Source organism: Aotus nancymaae, unplaced genomic scaffold (genome assembly GCF_030222135.1).
Source record: "Aotus nancymaae isolate 86718 unplaced genomic scaffold, 86718_ANA_hifiasm-v0.15.2.pri h1tg000011l, whole genome shotgun sequence".
NCBI lineage: Eukaryota > Metazoa > Chordata > Mammalia > Primates > Aotidae > Aotus > Aotus nancymaae.
Window position 1 is genome coordinate 23,560,732 of NW_026988422.1, and position 18,495 is coordinate 23,579,226.

The 18,495-nt window shown below is 35.3% G+C and overlaps 1 protein-coding gene across 4 annotated transcripts in view; it reads right to left on the minus strand.

Moving 5' to 3' along the window:
* Nucleotides 1–18,495, minus strand: part of SCFD1 (sec1 family domain containing 1) — a 99,292-nt gene that overhangs the window by 31,658 nt on the left and 49,139 nt on the right. For all 4 annotated transcript variants that reach the window (XM_012468361.2, XM_012468346.2, XM_012468366.3 and 1 more), the window contains 6 exons: nt 17,276–17,366; nt 16,635–16,708; nt 15,571–15,652; nt 11,577–11,673; nt 5,632–5,702; nt 3,514–3,593 (listed from right to left, as the gene is read on the minus strand). In XM_012468361.2, coding sequence (XP_012323784.1) covers nt 3,514–3,593; nt 5,632–5,702; nt 11,577–11,673; nt 15,571–15,652; nt 16,635–16,708; nt 17,276–17,366 — 495 coding nt within the window. The remainder of the gene's footprint in view (nt 1–3,513; nt 3,594–5,631; nt 5,703–11,576; nt 11,674–15,570; nt 15,653–16,634; nt 16,709–17,275; nt 17,367–18,495) is intronic.

Sequence of the window (18,495 nt, forward strand, 5' to 3'; positions counted from 1 at the left end):
CCCAGGCTGGAATGCAGTGGTGCCATCATGGCTTACTGCAGCCTTCACCTCTCAGGCTCAAGTGGTCCTCCCACCTTAGCCTCTCAAAGTGCTGGGATTACAGGTGTGAAACACAGCACCCAGCCTGAAATTCTTAAAAAAGCACAAAAGCATTAGGTTTCCAAACTTCTATTTTCCTTCTTTTCTATCCGATTAAAAAAAAAAAAAAAAAAGAACTGATGTAGAGACTTGATGACTTAAAAGAACAAACATGTAATAATTTAGTCCTTTTATATTTCCTTACATTCTATGCTCCCTTGTTTCCAGATACATGCCTTTGCTCATGCTGTCCTTTAGTCAGTATAAATTCACTACCTTCTTCAATAGAAACAGTACATTTCCATTTAAGACTAACTTCAAAACCACTTTCTTTGTTAAAACTTCTAACTCTACCACTCAATGATTTTTCCCTTTAGTTACATTCTATACCACAGATTTTTATACTTAATTGCACATAGTTGTTTATTTTCAACTCTTTCTAAATGTCCAGCATCTCTGTATCTAAACAATACGATTGATGAAGGGTGGGCAAAAAGATGGCATTCAGATGTGCCTTAAAAAATATTTTCTGAGAATATTTTCATTGTACAAAATCCAGAAAACATAAAATGCTCCCAGAAGAATCCTACCACTTTAAGGTAACCCCTGTTAAGATGTTGGTGTATAGTTTACTAATCTTAGGAGATATATCTATTTAATATATATGATTTATAAACCAAAATTAGCATATTGTATATACTGTTTTAGAAAACATGTTAGTAGCACACCATAAACATTTTATGCCAATCAATATTCATAATGATTCTTATTTTAAATGTGTTGTAACATTTAAAATAAGAAGTACCTAAAGAAAAAAAGAATACCTAAAGAAAATTTATAAGGGAAAAAATGTAAATCATTAAGATGTGGTAGTAGAAATGCTAAAAATGTTCAATTTCAATCTTGACAAAATCTGCCAACAATACCCGTAGAGAAATCCCAAACAAGAATTTCAGTCTTGTTCAGAAAGGAGGATGTGAATCAGCAGTGGATTAGAATTTCTGCATTAACAACAACGAAAAAAGTGTTTCACTAGAAACAATATCTAAAGAACAAATAAGCGTTAAATAAATAACAGTACATTTATATAGTTTAATACCATGCAAACAGTAAATACTTGCACAAACTGGCATGATGAAAGTTATTAAGAACTAGAATACAAAACTCTAAAAATGATTTCCCAGTTTCAAGAAATATCTGGCCGGATGCAGTGGTGCACACCTGTGTTCCTAGCTACTAAAGAGGCTGAAGTGGAAGGATCATGAGCCCAGGAGTGTGAGGTTACAGTGAGCAATGGTTGTATCACTACACTGCAGCCTGGGTGGCAGAGCAAGACCTTATCTCTAGAAAAAAAATCTGTCATATGCATAGAGAATGAAAGGATATACACTAATGTTTACTTGTAGTGCAGGACAGTGAGACTACAGGTAAATTTTTATTTTCTTTATACCATTCTGAGTTTTCTAAAATTTTCATCAATAAACCACTATGATTTATAATTGGAAAAAAAAACACATTACAAATTAAAGATAAAATATTTCGAAAAATAATGACCAAGACTGCCTTTCTCCATATATCTCTAAGCAGTAATTATGGAGTTCCAAGTAAATCATAATATAAAAAGAATAATGAAATATGCCACATGGCAATGCGTGTAACTGTACATACAGGCTGAGCATCCCTAATCTGAAAAATCTGAAATGCCCCAAAATACAAGACTTTCTGAATGCTGCCATGATGCCACAAGTAGAAAATTCCACACCTGATCTTGTGTCAGGTTGCAATCCAAATGCACAAATTAAGAATATTGATAACATTGTCTTTGGGCTATGTACATAATACGCATATGAGATATTAATCAATTTTCGGTTTAGATTTGGGTCCCATACCCAAGATACCTCATTATATATATGCAAATATTCCAAAATCTGAAAAAATCCAAAATCCAAAACACTTCTGGTTGCTAGCATTTCAGATATGGGGGACTCAACCTGTATTATAAAAATTCGGAAAGTTTTCAGTTTTCCTTTTAAACAAAGGTTTGTTGTGTATTTTTTTTTCTTATTACAAGAACACAAACAAAAGTAAGTCTGAAAAGTCAAAAGTATAGATAATAAAAAGCACTCATAATCTCACCACTCAAGATAACTACTGTTAACAATTTCGTATAATTCTCTCGCTATGCTTATTTTTTGACATAATTGAGATCAGAAAGCATATTTAATCTTTTAGTCTTAAAAAATATTTTAAAAACGATTTTGAGGATAATAGTTGTTGTAGAAAATTCGGAAAATAAAGAAAAGCACCCAAAAGGAAAAAAATTCTACCACTTGGAGTTATCTCCTATTAACATTTAGTTGTATGCCATTTCAACTCTGTAATTAAATGTTTGTATGTGTATGCTTATATGAACCAATACATATGAATGAATAAATGGATAAATAGGGATCATACTGTAAAAAATGTCATTTAAGTTTTGGCTCAAATGCGACTACCTAGATGCCTTCCCTGATCTCCTAAGCCAATTTAGCCATCACACCCAGCAGGTTAAAATCTTATCACTTAGTTTTATTTCTTTATGTTATTTAACATGGTTTAACATTATTCTGTTCATTTATTTGCTTATTTGTTAATTGTTTTCTCAACACAAATGTAAATTCATTGGCAGGTTGGGCCTTGTTTATCATGCTCGCAATTAGGAAATATTTATCAAACAAATTCAATGAAGACTGTTGTAAATTATTATATTTTTTACTTTACAGTATAACACGAACATTTCCCAATGTCATTAAGTAAGCCTTCTGATTTTTAATGACTCAACTGTATTCATGTTGCAGAAATACCACAATGCACTTACTAATAGTACTGCTAGACATTTGGGTTGCTTTTAAAAATTTCATTATTACAACTGTGTCTAAAATCTTAGCACTCCAGTTGCACCTCTGGGATAAATCCTTAAGAGAAGTAGTAGGTCAGAGCTATTTTTAAAGAACTCTTTATACCATCCAGAAAAATTGTGACAATTTGTATTCCTAATAGCAGAGTATGAAATGCACAAATTAATTTTCCTGTATCTTTGGCATGGTATTTTTGAAATGTTTGTATTATGTTAATCTGCATTTCTTTAATTACTAGTCAAATTAAAATTTCCTCTTACTGCTTTGGAGATATTTGACTCCAGGCATTTCAGTCTTTGACTTTCTCACATTGTCAGTAAAGAAACTCTAAAGCTTGCCCAGGAAAGAAGGGCATCACTGTTTTATGTAATTTTAAGTTGTAAACAGGGTGGTCCAGATAAGGAAATATTTATGCCACTGGATATATAAAACCACAAGGCACTGTCCAATTTTCTTATTAGCATTCTCATTTTCTTGGGAAAGAAGCCTCAATTGTACTCTTTAAATGACAGGAATTAAAGAAGAAAATAAAACTTACTTCCACTGTTTGATATACTGTAAAGGATTAAGGTTGCATCCTGCATCAGTTAAAGCTTTTTTATATTGCTCCAAATCAGCCTGAAATAAGAAAAGAACTATATGACAAAAATTTTTACTTTCATGAGAGATGTTATTTGTTGCCATTTGATTAATTAAAAAGTAACACCAAAGGCATGAGTTTAAATTCTTGGTACCCAAATAGAGTGATGTCTTAAATGAGTACCCAAGTGAGCACCCAAGACAAAAAAAATCACATATAATGAAAATTACCTTTAAGGGGCTCCCAAATCACCTATTAAAGTACATTATTTTTTAATCTCTCAGTAATTCCAACAAAGTTATTTTTTCCTTTACTGCTGAAATAGACTGCTTTTCCTCAAGACATGCACTAAATGAATGATTTGGTTTGACCAAGAATTTCTAAACCAGAAACACAAGGGGAATGACACCAACTGAGGGCAGAATTTGGGTTTCTCATCTCATTTTCATTCTAGGGGTCCAGATTCATTAACTGGATAACAGGTGTCCTGAACTTTTAAAATTGTTGCTTTTTTTTTTTCACTCTTCCTTATTCTTTATTTCCTGGTAAGTCTAGCTAAATTTGTGTAACTTAAAGGAGCCTATTTTAATGATCACTTAAATTTATGAAAAGACATAAGCCTTACCAAAAGTAAATAAAAATAATGTGATTCAGTGAATAGTAAATTAAGTTTTAACATCACAGATTCTTAAGAAAAATACTTTAATTAGGCTACTAGAACCCCTGAGATATAAACGTAAACACCTGTTGATAGAGAATTTTTTTTTTTTTGAGATGGATTTTCATTCTTGTCATCCATCCTGGAGTGCAGTGGTGTGATCTGGGCTCACCACAACCTCTGCCTCCCTGATTGCTTCAGCCTCGCGAGTTGCTGGGATTACAGGTGCACACCACCACACCCGGCTAATTTTTGTATTTTTAGTAGAGATGGGGTTTCACTATGTTGGTCAGGTTGGTCTCAAACTCCTGACCTCAGGTGATCATCTCACCTTGGCCTGAAAGAGATATTTCTTACAAAACAAAACAAAACAAAACAAAAAAACAAAAAACACCCAACACTTTATTACAAAATTAGAAGTGAAGATCTGTGTGCCCAAGGTAAAGCAGAATGGCCGAGAACAAATATTTGGTTTAGTTTTAATATGCTGAAGATTTTTGACCAACAGAAACCTGTCAATTTACCAGATATTAAAAACAATAATTGCTACCAGTAAAGAATGGAGCTTAGAACAGCCAGCCACATTCTAAATGTCATCTTGAGGTTCCTATGCTTCCTGTTCATTCAGTAAAACTATACACAGTTAACATTAGAGTCAACAGGCTCTAACCCAGCAAGAAGTCTGATACCAAAATCACTACTTTCTTTTATAGAATAGACAATGTATTTTATATATAGGACATTCGTTTTAAAACAATCTTAAAATAAGATCAACTTTTCAAAAGGCATAACAAATCTGATAAACTTAGTTTAGAATAGTTATTTTCCAAAAATAAGAAGCTTGGCCACTTGAATTCAGTTCACATTCCAACAACTTAAAAGTAGTCAGATGTTTCACAGGTAGTTTCCCCTGGTAACAATAAAAGTTGCTATAAAATACAGCAGTACATAGAAGCAACCTTAACAAATTGTTTTTCTTTCATTTATTTTATTTTATTTTATTTGACATGGAGTGTTGCTCTGGTGCCCAGGTTGGGGTGCAGTGGTGCAATCTTGGCTTACTGCAACCTCTGCCTCCCAGGTTCAAGCGATTCTCCTGCCTCAGCCTCCCCAGTAGCTGAGATTACAGGCACACGCCACCATGCTTGGCTAATTTTTGTATTTTTAGTAGAGATGGGTTTCGCCATGTTGCCCAGACTATTCTCAAACTCCTGAGCTCAAAGTGATGTGCCTGCTTCAGTCTCCCAAAGTACTGGGATTACAGGCGTGCACCACCATGCCTGGCTGTTTTTCTTTTAAAGAAAAGAATGAAGTAAATATTTAGCTACAGTGATTTTTACTTCTATTTTAAAAATTTGAATTGTAGTAGTCTATAAACAAGTATCCCCTTCCTCCCAATAACTGAATAAAGGACATACCTCAGAGGGTACTTGCTGTGTGCTTATATAATAGATAAGAAACAACCTCATTTTATCTTCTGGAGTTCCTGCTGCATAGGGGAAAAGAGGTTAAAAAAGATTTTCATAATTGTGGTTATTATGTATTATAGTCAACACAAGTATGTTACATTTCAAGGGATATATAAATGTGACAAAACAAAACATGGCTCTTGACTTAACTGAGTTAAGGTAACAGGCACTATAATTACAACCATGTAAAATACAGATATGGAAAAGATTAAATGACGTGGGATTAGAGGATTACCATTCTTTGTGTGTGATTATGGGAGCCTCTCTATTGAATCTTCCAAACTGTGTATAATGTTGGGATTTCCCTTTTAGATGTAAACTCACAATGAAAAGAAAGGATATAAGTAGGGTAACCATGTAATTCTAAAACAGGAAACTTTTGAGGTGGCAAAAGGGGTGCCAGTAACAATTACATAAGGATAACTGGTATGGAAGTGGGACTATCCTGGGTAACCAGATGTATGGTCACCCTAGGAATTGAGTTATGAAACTTTTCTAGCTAAACAAAATCATCTAGCTGAGCCTAAAGCCATACTTCTCAAACTGGGGTCCCCTAAATAAACATCTTTCTGAAGGCTTTTATATTACTATAAGGATGGGAAAACCATATATTTTTATTAAAAAATTGTTATATGATGTAGAATATATTTGCCTCAAATTTTAAGACAAAACATAAGATTTCAAAGAAATTTCTTGCTTGCAGTACTCTGAGTTACTACTCTTATTATTCAAAGCCCAAGTCCAGAGAAACTCATTTACTGTCTGTTCTATCATGTGCGCTTTGGCGGAAATGTGATAAAGCACTGGTGTCAACAAATAACAATATTTAGTCTCACTTCAAAGTGTATCCTAAGATGCAAGAACTCAGAACTGTCATATGTTATTATAGGATAAAAACTAGTTTTTTTTTTTTTCAAAACATGATGACTGATAAGACATTGATTTTTTATGATTTGTAACACTAAAACTCATTTTCAAATTATCCTTACTCCCTGAATATGATAAAGAATGGTAAAATAAAGATCAATGGTAAGTTCTCTAAAGTTCTCATGTTTACAAATAAATACTGTATCTGGGGCATTTTGAGTATTAGGTTATGAGACTCCTGATCCTGTTAAATCCTAGAACAATGCTGATATTTTTGTTTTAGCATGTAATTAGCCTGAAGGAGTACAGGCTAATGTTCCTACCAGTCTTCCGTGGTTATTCTTCCATCATTAATTCTGTTTTCAAAACCTTTTGCAGTGCTACTGGATCTGTCCCACTAACCAGTGGTCAATCTGGGGACTGGGAGGTAGTCTTCTAGCCCTTCACCTCTCAGTTTTTAAAATGCTGATTAGGATCAGCTTCATACATGTGCAGTTCAGGGGTAAACCCAGGAATTCATGACCAACTTTACAAGGTTGCTTTCCTGAGCTCCTTCCTCTCCACAATCTCCCTGGTACTTTCCCGTTTCCTTGGCTTTCTCTTTTTGGTGCTGCAGATAGAAAGCTTTGGCTTTGGTCACCCTGCTTCACTGAGCACTTCCTGCCATAACTGCTGCAACTATGAACAACCAGCTAGAGGACAAAGAGACAAAGAGTAATGAGGCTTGTCCTACCCTCTTGGGACCATAGATCCTAATATACAAGGGGAAGGTTCCCCTCCCTCAGAGTTTTAGGGGCTTGTGGGTCCCTGAGGTTGCTTTTAGTATCTTCAGCAACTAGCATAGCCTTACTTAGTTTGCTTAAAGAAGGAACAGTTCCCACTCTTCTTCAAGGGGAAACATACTTTAAAACTACCACAGTGTTAATAACTGCCTTAGAACATCTGTTAAGGTTTTAAAGACCAATCTGATGGTAAGGGCTGGGGAGCATACTGATGCTTATAATAACAACCACAGGAAAATCAAACTGAAATTGTTAGCATGTGTCCTTTACGCCTGTGAGTCTTCTTTTTTTTTTTTTTTTTTTTTGAGACGGAGTTTCGCTCTTGTTACCCAGGCTGGAGTGAAATGGCGAGATCTCGGCTCACCGCAAGCTCCGCCTCCTGGGTTCAGGCAATTCTCCCGCTTCAGCCTCCTGAGTAGCTGGGATTACAGGCACGCGCCACCATGCCCAGCTAATTTTTTGTATTTTTAGTAGAGACAGGGTTTCACCATGTTGACCAGGATGGTCTCGATCTCTTGACCTCGTGATCCACCCGCCTCGGCCCTACACCTGTGATTATTCTAAAGCCTATAGCTACAGCCTGGAACCTCTTATCACACTTACCTCTCTCCTTTGACTGCTATTTTAGTCAGAATTCCCTCACTGATTAATATGATGTATTTTAGAGAAAAGTTTTGAAAGCCTGGAGTTTGGAGAACTTTTGTTCTCCCTGAAATTTTGAGAGCAAGATGCTGACCTGCTGTCCTATCACCCCCGATGTCAAAGACATTCTCTAACACAACCTTGTAGAACAATTAGCAAAATCTGATACTAACGTTGACACATTACATTGATGTGATATACTACATGATAAATTCATTACCATTTAGTCCTCAGATCCTATTTCAAGTTTTACCAATTATGTCTAGAGTATGTTTTATGGAAAAAGGATCAATTTCAGAATCATGTGCCACACACAGTGTCATGCCTCTTTAGTCTTCTTCTGTATGAAGCAGTTCCTCCATTTTTCCTTGACTTGCATGGCCTTGGGTTTTTTTTTTAAGAGTATAGGCTGGTTTCTTCCTAGAATATCACACAATTAAGTTTTGTCTAATACTTCCTCATGATTAGATTTACATTATACCAAGGCAAGACTATCACAACAGTGATGCTGTGTTCTTTGCATTGAATCCTACTAGCCCTTTACCTCTCAGTCTTTCCTGAGCTCCTCCCTCTCCCCAATCTGCCTAGTACTATTTCCCACTATTTTATGTCTCTCGACTGACGATGTTCACTGTGATTACCTAATAAGATATTTATCAGGTTACTTTTTCTCCCTTACAGTTAAGTATTTTGTGGGAAGGTATTCTGAAACTGCATTAATATCCTATGAAATTTCAATTTATTCATTTATTATGTCCACATGGACTCTTAGCATCCTCTTTTATCAGTGGGCTATAATCTGTTATTATTTATTTTGATGCTTAAATTGTCATTATCTGGAGCCTCTTCAAGCTGACTTCTGGGTTCTTTTGACATGTTCTATCATTTTTGGAGTGCCTTCCTTGCCTTCTAATACAACAAAAATGTTCCAGACTCATTTTGTACTTTTGCTCCCTGCCCGCCTCTAGAATCAGCTACCTCTCTAAGGAGTCACAGTAGAAATTCTATTTATAGCAGAAATCTTTACTAGTTGGGTATTGCTGCTCCCAGTCCTTTTCAGTTGGTGGAGGTAGGGAACATATGAGTGTACACACACACCACATACAATCTATATTTATTTCTATATCTGAACAAATATACAGTGAAAACGCTAAGTTCACACCAATACCTCTAATTTCAATCCAACACTACAGGGTTCATTCTAATTTTTTCCCCTTCTATATTTATAAATTCCGTCTCTGACAATGGGAAATTGGGCTTTCTTTATATTATCCAATATATTTAATGGCCAGGTGCGGTGGCTCACGCCTGTAATCCCAGCACTTTTGGAGGACGAGGCAGGCAGATCATGAGGTCAGGAGTTCGAGATCAGGCTGGCTAACGTGGTGAAACCCCGTCTCTACTAAAAATACAAAAAATTAGCCGAGCATGGTGGCATGAGCCTGTAATCCCAGCTACTCAGGAGGCTGAGGCAGGAGAATTGCTTGAATCCAGGAGATGGAGGTTGCAATGAGCAGAGGTCGTGCCATTGTACTCCAGCCTGGGCAACAGAGCAAGACCCTGTCTCAAATATATATATGTATCTCCCCTCAATATAACAAATATCCCATCTCTGCTTCCATCCCCTTGCAGCATGGATGCCCTTTTCACTTCATTTGAGCTCTGATTTCCTGCAATGGACCCATACACATACCTAGACATATTTCTCATCCCACCTAGGCCGAAGCTGGGTTGCTCCTGTGTGGGGAAACCCTCCTCAATCTGTTAGGGCTCTCGCACACCTTGCTAGACTGCTTTCACATGTAGATGCTCTGCTTCCCTCTCCTGAACTTTGACATATAATGCCAGACTACTAATCTTCTCTTTATCCCAAGAGTGGATGCCCTTAGTCATCTTGCTCAGGTTCCAACATCTTATTCTGGACCAAAGTACCAGTAGACTGCTACTTTGCATGAATGCCTACCTTGCTCTACCCTACTTAGTATCTTTAGGAATAAATCATTTGAGAAAGGGGAAAGGAAAAAACAGGACTGACTGCCTTTTTGTCAACATGCTTTTTTTGTTTCAACTTTACTCAAAAGTTACTGTAAATAACAAGGAATAGCTCAGAAATGATGGACTTATATAACTTTGAATTTCTTTCACTGTAAAATGCATATACCTTTAAAATGCTATGTTCTCACCACAGATCTAGCTTTCTAAAAGTGTGAGCAATACTTATGGCTTCTCAGATGTTTTTATAAATAGAATCTTTAATTATAAAACAGTTTGGACTTTTAAATTATTTTCTAATTTAAAATACAGTCTAAAATTCATAACAAAACAATAACCCAAAAACCATTATCATGCAGCTTGAATAGCTTATATGCAAAATGGGTCCTAGGCTTTCCATTTGTTGTGGAAAAAGCTGAGATTTGAATTCAAAACTATTCTGAAGTGATCTACAGGTCTCTAAAGTTTAGGGAATTTCAGAGGCTAAGACTCTATGTAGAGCCCACAATCTTTACAATTAAAAGCCACAACTGGTTTACATTAAAATTTTTTTTACTGTTTTTCCCTGTGGGTTTTTTTTTTTTTCTGAGACAAGGTCTTGCTCTGTCACCCAGGCTGGAGTGCAGTTGTGTGATCATAGCTTACTGCGACCCCGTACTCCTAGGCCCAAGGCATCCTCCCATCTTAGCCTCCCATGTAGCTGGGCCTACAGATGCATGCCACCCTGCCTGGCTAATTTTTTCTTTCTTTTTCTTTTTTCTTTTGGTGTATATGCGATATTGCTTTATTGTCTAGGCTGGTCTCAAACTCGTGGGCTCAAGAGATCCTCCTGCCTCAAGCTCCCAACGTACTGGGATTACAGGCATGAGCCACTGTGCCTGGCAAGTCTTTACTATTTTTAAGTGCACAGTACAGTGGTAAAAAATATATTTATATCTTTTTGTTCCCTTCATTCCCCCATCTCTCTACCTTCCTGGCCTCTGGTAACTACCAATCAACTCTGTATCATCATGAGATCTACTTTCTAAGCTTCCACATGAGTGAGAACACGTGATATTTGTCCTTCTGTGCCTGACTTATATCACTTAACATATTGGTCTCCATAGATCACATTTTCTAAGTACAAATAGTTATATTTTAAGAAAATCTAACATACAAATATTTAAAGGGATTGGCCATAGAGTTCCTTTAAAAGTAAATTCCTTAAACATGTAAAACAGAATTTAGTTTTAGATATGTATTTTCAGGAAACTGAGGGTACACCAAACTAATTAGGAAGCGAATCACTTAGAGAAACTTGATTTGAATGTTATACCTTCAAGTCTTCCTGGAACCAGCAGAAATTAAGCTTTACATACATTACCTTAAACAAGTGAATTATAAAAAGTGCTTAAATACTATCAAATAAAAGTTCAAGAAATGAAATACAAATCATTTTTCCACTGCAGGAACTGCTAGGTTATGAGAAATTTTCCCAGAAAATAGCTCATTTAATTATCTTGATATTAGCATTGTCAGAAATACAACAATTCTATTCAAAGTTTACTGAAATTGAAAACGCTGGTTCATCAGATATGAAACTTACATGAGCCTCAAATTTATGGTACATACCATCAGGGTCTGATATTATATCTAGAAGAGATTTATCCAGAGTAGTTTTGCTCATTATTTTTTCTTCATATTCAAAATATACATCCAATTTTCTTGCCTGTTTCAAAATAAATATTATATGAGAATACATTAATAATAAAAATACAAAATGGTCTACTCACCACCTAAGTTTCTATTTTCTATGATCAATTTTAAGACATGTTCATTTTTTTCTTTGAGACAGGTCAAAAGTACAGTTTAAAAGTACCAGGCTAGGGCCGGGCGCGGTGGCTCACGCCTGTAATCCCAGTACTTTGGGAGGCCGAGGCGGGTGGATCACGAGGTCAAGAGATCAAGACCATCCTGGTCAACACAGTAAAACCCCGTCTCTACTAAAAATACAAAAATTAGCTGGGCATGGTGGTGCGTGCCTGTAATCCCAGCTACTCAGGAGGCTGAGGCAGGAGAATTGCCTGAACCCAGGAGGCGGAGGTTGCGGTGAGCCGAGATCGCGCCATTGTACTCCAGCCTGGGTAACAAGAGCGAAACTCCGTCTCAAAAAAAAAAAAAAAAAGTACCAGGCTAAAGTTCGGCGGTGCAATCTCAACTTCCCAGGCTCATGTGATCCTCCACCTTAGTCTCATGAGTAGCTGGGACCACAGGCATGTGTCACCATGCCTGGCTAATTGTTTTGTATTTTTTATAGAGACGGGGTTTTGCCATGTTGTACAGGCTGGTCTTAAACTGCTGAGCTCATGCAATCTGCCCGTTTCAACCTCCCAAAGTGCTGGGATTACAGGTGTGAGCTACTGTGCCCAGCCTTCATTTCTTAACAGAATTTAAAGTATCTTACTTTTGAACATATATTTAATACAGAAAAAAAAAACAAAACAATAGATTATTTTGTTTACCATATTTGACGGATAAATTCAGCAGTAATTCTGCATACCATACAAACATTAGCAAAGATAAAAACACAATTCTTAATTATTGTATTAATTAGTAACTGGCATACAAGTCATATTGTACTCCATGCAAAATTAATGTCAGGTGGTCAAGTTATGTTTACATTTTTTAGCATGCAAATCCACATACATTCACCTTTACTAAATGGAAAGTTACCTTAACTATTTTCCTTGTTTTTTTTTTGAAAAAAACCTTTTCCTCATTAGTTTTCCTATTTAATATCTTAAAGTTTAAGATCATGAAAAATTAGTAAAACTTTGCTGTGTGAGACCTTTCCTAAATGAAAATTTTGTTGATTAAAATTAACCAAATAAAGTTAACATATTAAGATCCTCCAAAGTAAATAAAAATTACCAAGTATCTCTTAAATTATGCTTCAGATAATATGAAAGAGCAAAGAACATTTGAACAAAATGTTCTTTGCTCTTTCATATTATTGAGGGTGTTAATAATCAAGTGGGAGTAGAAACCATTCGTGAAATTATAGTGATACCAACACAGAACCAATATATAAGTATATAACATAAATACACTATGCTAAAAGGCAGAATGAAATAAATAGCCAATTGTGGAGGAGGAAGTGACACATTCTGAGTTGAAGTTTGAAAGTGATTTCGGGACATATGTATAGTTCATTTCAGTTAAACAGATCATGCCAAGGCATAACAAGGTAGAAACATCTAAATAGTAGACTAAGGAGTGAATTTCATATGGAGCAACAAAAAATCAGAATCCTCATGCAAGGCCAAAGTTTTACAGATTAAATACCCAGAAAGTTCAAAAATGAATATGGCATAAAAAGATATATACTGAGAAGTCTTATTTCTCATCCCTGGTCCTCTTCCACCTCTTTTCTATCTGCTTCTGTAGGTATTTGTTTTATTATTTCTTCTAGTTTTTCAGAGTTTCTTTGTGCAAATATAAGCAGAGTCTATATTCTAATATCCATTTCCTTTCTGACACAAGAAGTATGATACTGTACTTTTCTGCCCTTTTCTTTCCCTGAACAATAAATTCTACATCAGCACGTAGAGGGTTCCCTCTCAGTGAGCTCTTATTTATGAAATCTCCGGTGCTTCATATTCTTCAGACTCTGTGATACAGGAACTACTTTAGCTACTCTATAAAGCTATTTTAATACTACAATAGATACAAAGTAAAATCCTAGAAATGAGAAAGTCCTACCAATAATATTAAAAATGAACAAAAGAAATATAAGAGCTCCTAGGAAAAAGACCACAGTAGTGGCTGTGGGAATGGAAAGGACAAGATGGGTATTTAATAATTTACATGAGAAAGGATATGGAATACAAAGTAGTGAAAGAAGAAAAAGAAAACTTTGGGGAATGACAGTGATGACACTAGGAACTGTAAATGTGAATATTAGCTTGGGAAAAACTATGGGCAGAGCGAAGTCAGGAATGGAAGGGGAAAGGTGCTAAAATAAGTTGTTAAACTGACTTTCAGGCCTTCTGATCCAGCTAATCTTTTCTGTTTTATTATTATTCACTAGATTCAGTTTCCTCTAGTCACACCAAATAATTATTTCATTAAACTTTTAACATTTTATTAAATGTTAAATTAAATAGTGTGTTCACTTTTAATTCTCTAGTCTTAGGCTCAAGTTTTCTCTTAGCTTTTGCAGAATATATTCCTCCTCTACCATCTAACCAGTGAATTCTGCTCATTCAAGTTCTACCTTCTCTGTAGTTTTTCTGCAACTCTCCTTCAATCCCTGCTCTCTCCTCTTTCTGACCCTCTCCCAGTCTCTTCCTTGGCCAGAATAACTCATTACTCCCTTATCTGTGTATTAACAGCACTTTATGTACCTCATCATAATAACTATCATAGTATATTACTGTCCTTGGTTTATGTGCCTTTCTAAAACTGTAAACTCCTTAGAGTATGTCTAATTGTTTAAATCTAGGGGTCTATCACAGCACTTGGCTTATAACAAGCACTTGAATTTACTGAATTTTGAAACCAAGAGCAGGACATATACAGACCAAGTAATCATTTTTAAAAGTCATGAAAGTAGATGAGTGAACTTCTAGAAGTGAAAAATGTAAAGAATCTAGTCTTTTATAACTGAATATATAAAACTCAGTATGCTAAGGTGCAGTGGCACATGCCTGTAGTCCCAGGTACTCGGGAGGCTGAGGTGAGAGGATCACTTGAGCCTCGGAGTTTGAGACTAGCCTGGAAACATAGCAAGACCCTGTCTTTAAATTAAAAAATAAATAAAAAATAAAAAAATTAACTATGCTAAATGCCATAGCAGAATTTAATTTCTGTAACTATATAAATCAGCAAAAAAAAAACATGGCTCACTGATTTATGTCAATACGGCATTTGATTCATTTTGCTCTTTTTGATGTAGTAACTTACTTATAACATCAACTTCTAATGAACAATGGAAACAGAGTCCAAAAACAACTTAATGTGACTGGTACTAGGTAGGGGGTTTCTTTTTGAGGTGACAAAAATGCTCTAAAATTAGACTGTGGTTGCGGTTGCAACAACTCTGTAAATATTCTAAAACCTGCTGAATAATATATTTTAAATTGATGAATTGCATAGTATGTGAATTACATCTCAATAAAGCTGTTAAACAAAACAGCTCTTTAATATACTGACTTTGAGGGAGCACCATCTAAGAGGAAAAGAAGTGGAGTTCTGTACAGATTTTCTAACCTGCATAACAGAACTAGTATCTCTTCAGCACCTGTCATGTAAAAGACACTTTACTTATAACTATGGCTTTCAAATGTTTTTAAAGAGAGAGCCTCAGGACCTCTTTCTCAAACCAAATCTTCTGCAGAACCCTAAACAGAAAATAGATACAAGTGATCCATTAATGTCTCCATATAGCTCTAGGACATCAGAGAATAGTTTTTAAAAACTACTAACATTCTCTCATTTAATTCTCCAAATAACACTATGAGCTAGGAATTATTAATATCATTTTAAAGATGAAGAAACAGACATATGGAAACATATAAACCCTACGTAAATGCAAGTCATATTGTGGGGAGAAAGTTTAATTTACCTTTATATGTTCTAAAACAGCAGTGGCAACATTTGTATGGAGATCAATAAGTCTTTTTTTCTCAAGGAGTTCTGGTAAAGAACTGCAAATATCAAAATATTAAATATTAACCAATACATTTTCTAAAGTGATATAGACTTTATCTCATGCCTGGGTATCTCCTCTGTGGAAACTCAGAACAGTGAAACAGTGACAAGATGACAAGTTAAACTATCAACGAATTTAATCTCTAGGCTTGAACACCTACAGTATTTATTACTTTAATACAGGGGAAATGCTTCTTATTTTAAAATAATCTGGCTCCCAAATATCATTTCTACCATCTTACTTTCTGATTCCAAATTTTGAAGGCTTAAATAAAATCAAATTAATGGAAACACCCTCCTTCTTTTTTTTTTTTTTTTTTGAGACAGAGTTTCACTCTTGTTACCCAGGCTGGAGTGCAATGGCGCGATCTTGGCTCACCGCAACCTCTGCCTCCTGGGTTCAGGCAATTCTCCTGCCTCAGCCTCTTGAGTAGCTGGGATTACAGGCACGCGCCACCATGCCCAGCTAATTTTTGTATTTTTAGTAGAGACAGGGTTTCACTTTGTTGACCAGGATGGTCTTGATCTCTTGACCTCGTGATCCACCCGCCTCGGCCTCCCAAAGTACTGGGATTATAGGCGTGAGCCACCTCGCCCGGCCTCCTCCCTGCTTCTTAATGGCATTTGAAGTACAGAAAAACTGCTTAACTTTCAGTTAAGAAAATAGTATCAATAATAAAATTAATAATCACTTGCCCTACTTTATCATTAATAGTATTTTCCTTGTAAAATTACCCCTATTACACAGTTCTAACTGGTCAAAGAAACGAACAATCTCCTCTATCTAAGAGGGAACTAAAATCAGCTTAAACATTTAGTTAAAAATAATTTAGTTCTTTAAATTCAGTTATATATGCTATTGCTTACTATTTCCTACTAGTTAAAAACATTAATAATTTTTTAGTCATATAAAAATAAATATAAATAAATAAATCCAATCAACAGAAAGACTTCAAGCAGGATACACTGCTCACTTACCTAACAGCTGATGTTAGCTTAGCAGTATTGTCAGAAAGCATACTTATGGCTCCTTCATCTTCCCCTTCTAGTCCCTTGTAAAGAAAAAAGATCCTAATAGCTACTCAAAAATCCCAGGCCAAAGCATAAAAATCAACATATTCCTAAGATCACTGATATACAGTAAGATTTTTAAGTCACCTAGAAAAGCAATTCTCCTCCTCTGAGGTGCAAGCATATATATTTATGACAGTTACATAAAAGTTCTAGTCATTGCCAGTCTAATGGTTAGATGACTAAATAATCAGCTGGCATTTTTGGATAAGGAGACAGGCCCAGAGATGTGCCACAGGTCATAGCAATAAATAGTAGAGCTGAAATCTCAAGTTAGATTGATATATGTTAGAATGAGCAGGATTGGAACATCTATCTCTAAAATGAAGCTACATTATATATTTTTTCAAATCATATTTATATTAATATTTAAAACATTTCTCTTCAATATTTAGATTTTTTTGTTCATATATGTAAGCTGAAAATATTTTTGTTATAAAAACATTAAATGGCCTTGAATTTTTATAAGGAAAAAAAACCCAAATCTCTTTATCTTATAGATAACCCTCCTCTTTCCTATAATTCTTAGAAAGCAAATAGAATCTTACCATAATGCTTTTAAGTCGTTTGACCTCATCTTCCTGTGCTCTGTAAGATTCTAGTTCTTGCTGAACTGATTCTGCAACTTCTGGGAATGGACTAAAACAGTAGTGCACAAGAACTATGAGTATGACATTAAAAAACTGATTTTTGTGTGAATTCTAAAATATATACAATGAATATTTATTATTTTAAATATACTTATTTGGATTTGAATATATTTTATATATAACAAAGGCAGAAAACATTTGGCATAAATACAACTACATGTCTTTCTGATACCTATATAATAAATATATTTCTTTAAAATGCATATAATACTTATACATCTAAAAGTTAAATTTCATTTATATTTTTCATTAACAATATCATGCATTCTCTTCACCTGTATGCTTTTAGAAGAAAAAGTAAAATATTTACATGACTGAAAAATCAATGGAAGACAAGTCATGGTATATCAAATATCAATTCAATATTCCTACCGAAATTAACACATAATGTCAAAGGGCCCATGCAACTACAAAGGTGGCATTTAAAAATATCACCTGCAGGTAACTGTGAAAAAATTCTTGTAACTCAGAACCCATAATATCCCAGAACACTACTGGTAAAAATAGCACTTGGGCCACAGTTTTAGTGGTCTAATAACTGCTGTCTTCTTCCAGGACATTGTGGTTTAGCAGTAACTTACATAAACTTTAGGCAGAAGTGATCTGCAATCATGAGCAGCTCAGGTAGAAAACCCTGTACTAATCTTGACAAATTCTAGATGAATACATGTTGAACATGAAATATTTCTTAAAATGAAATTTTTCATATACAGCCTCCTGTAGGGGGAGGGCAGAGGCCGTTTCTTCTTTAAGAAAGAAGAGGTCATGTCTCATCAACAATGGAACAAAAACCTTTCTTCCCTTCTTCAGCTCTGACATTTGAAAATACCTCACTAATAATGACCACATTTATCCAATGGAAAAGTAGAAAAGACAGAAAAGATAGGAGATCAGAAAGGATTCTGAGGAACACAGTCCAATTTTACCTCACAACCCCAGGCATTTACTCCAGCTCCAGCTGAGTCTATGTTAGTAAAAAATAGCACTGAGGCCTCAGTATTGCACTGGAGAGTCAGAAACCCTTGTTACAACTAAATAAAATGGAAACTTCCTTTATAGGCAAGGTCTTATCCTCTCAGGGCCCTAGCTTCATCTGTAAAATGTAGGGGTTGAACTAG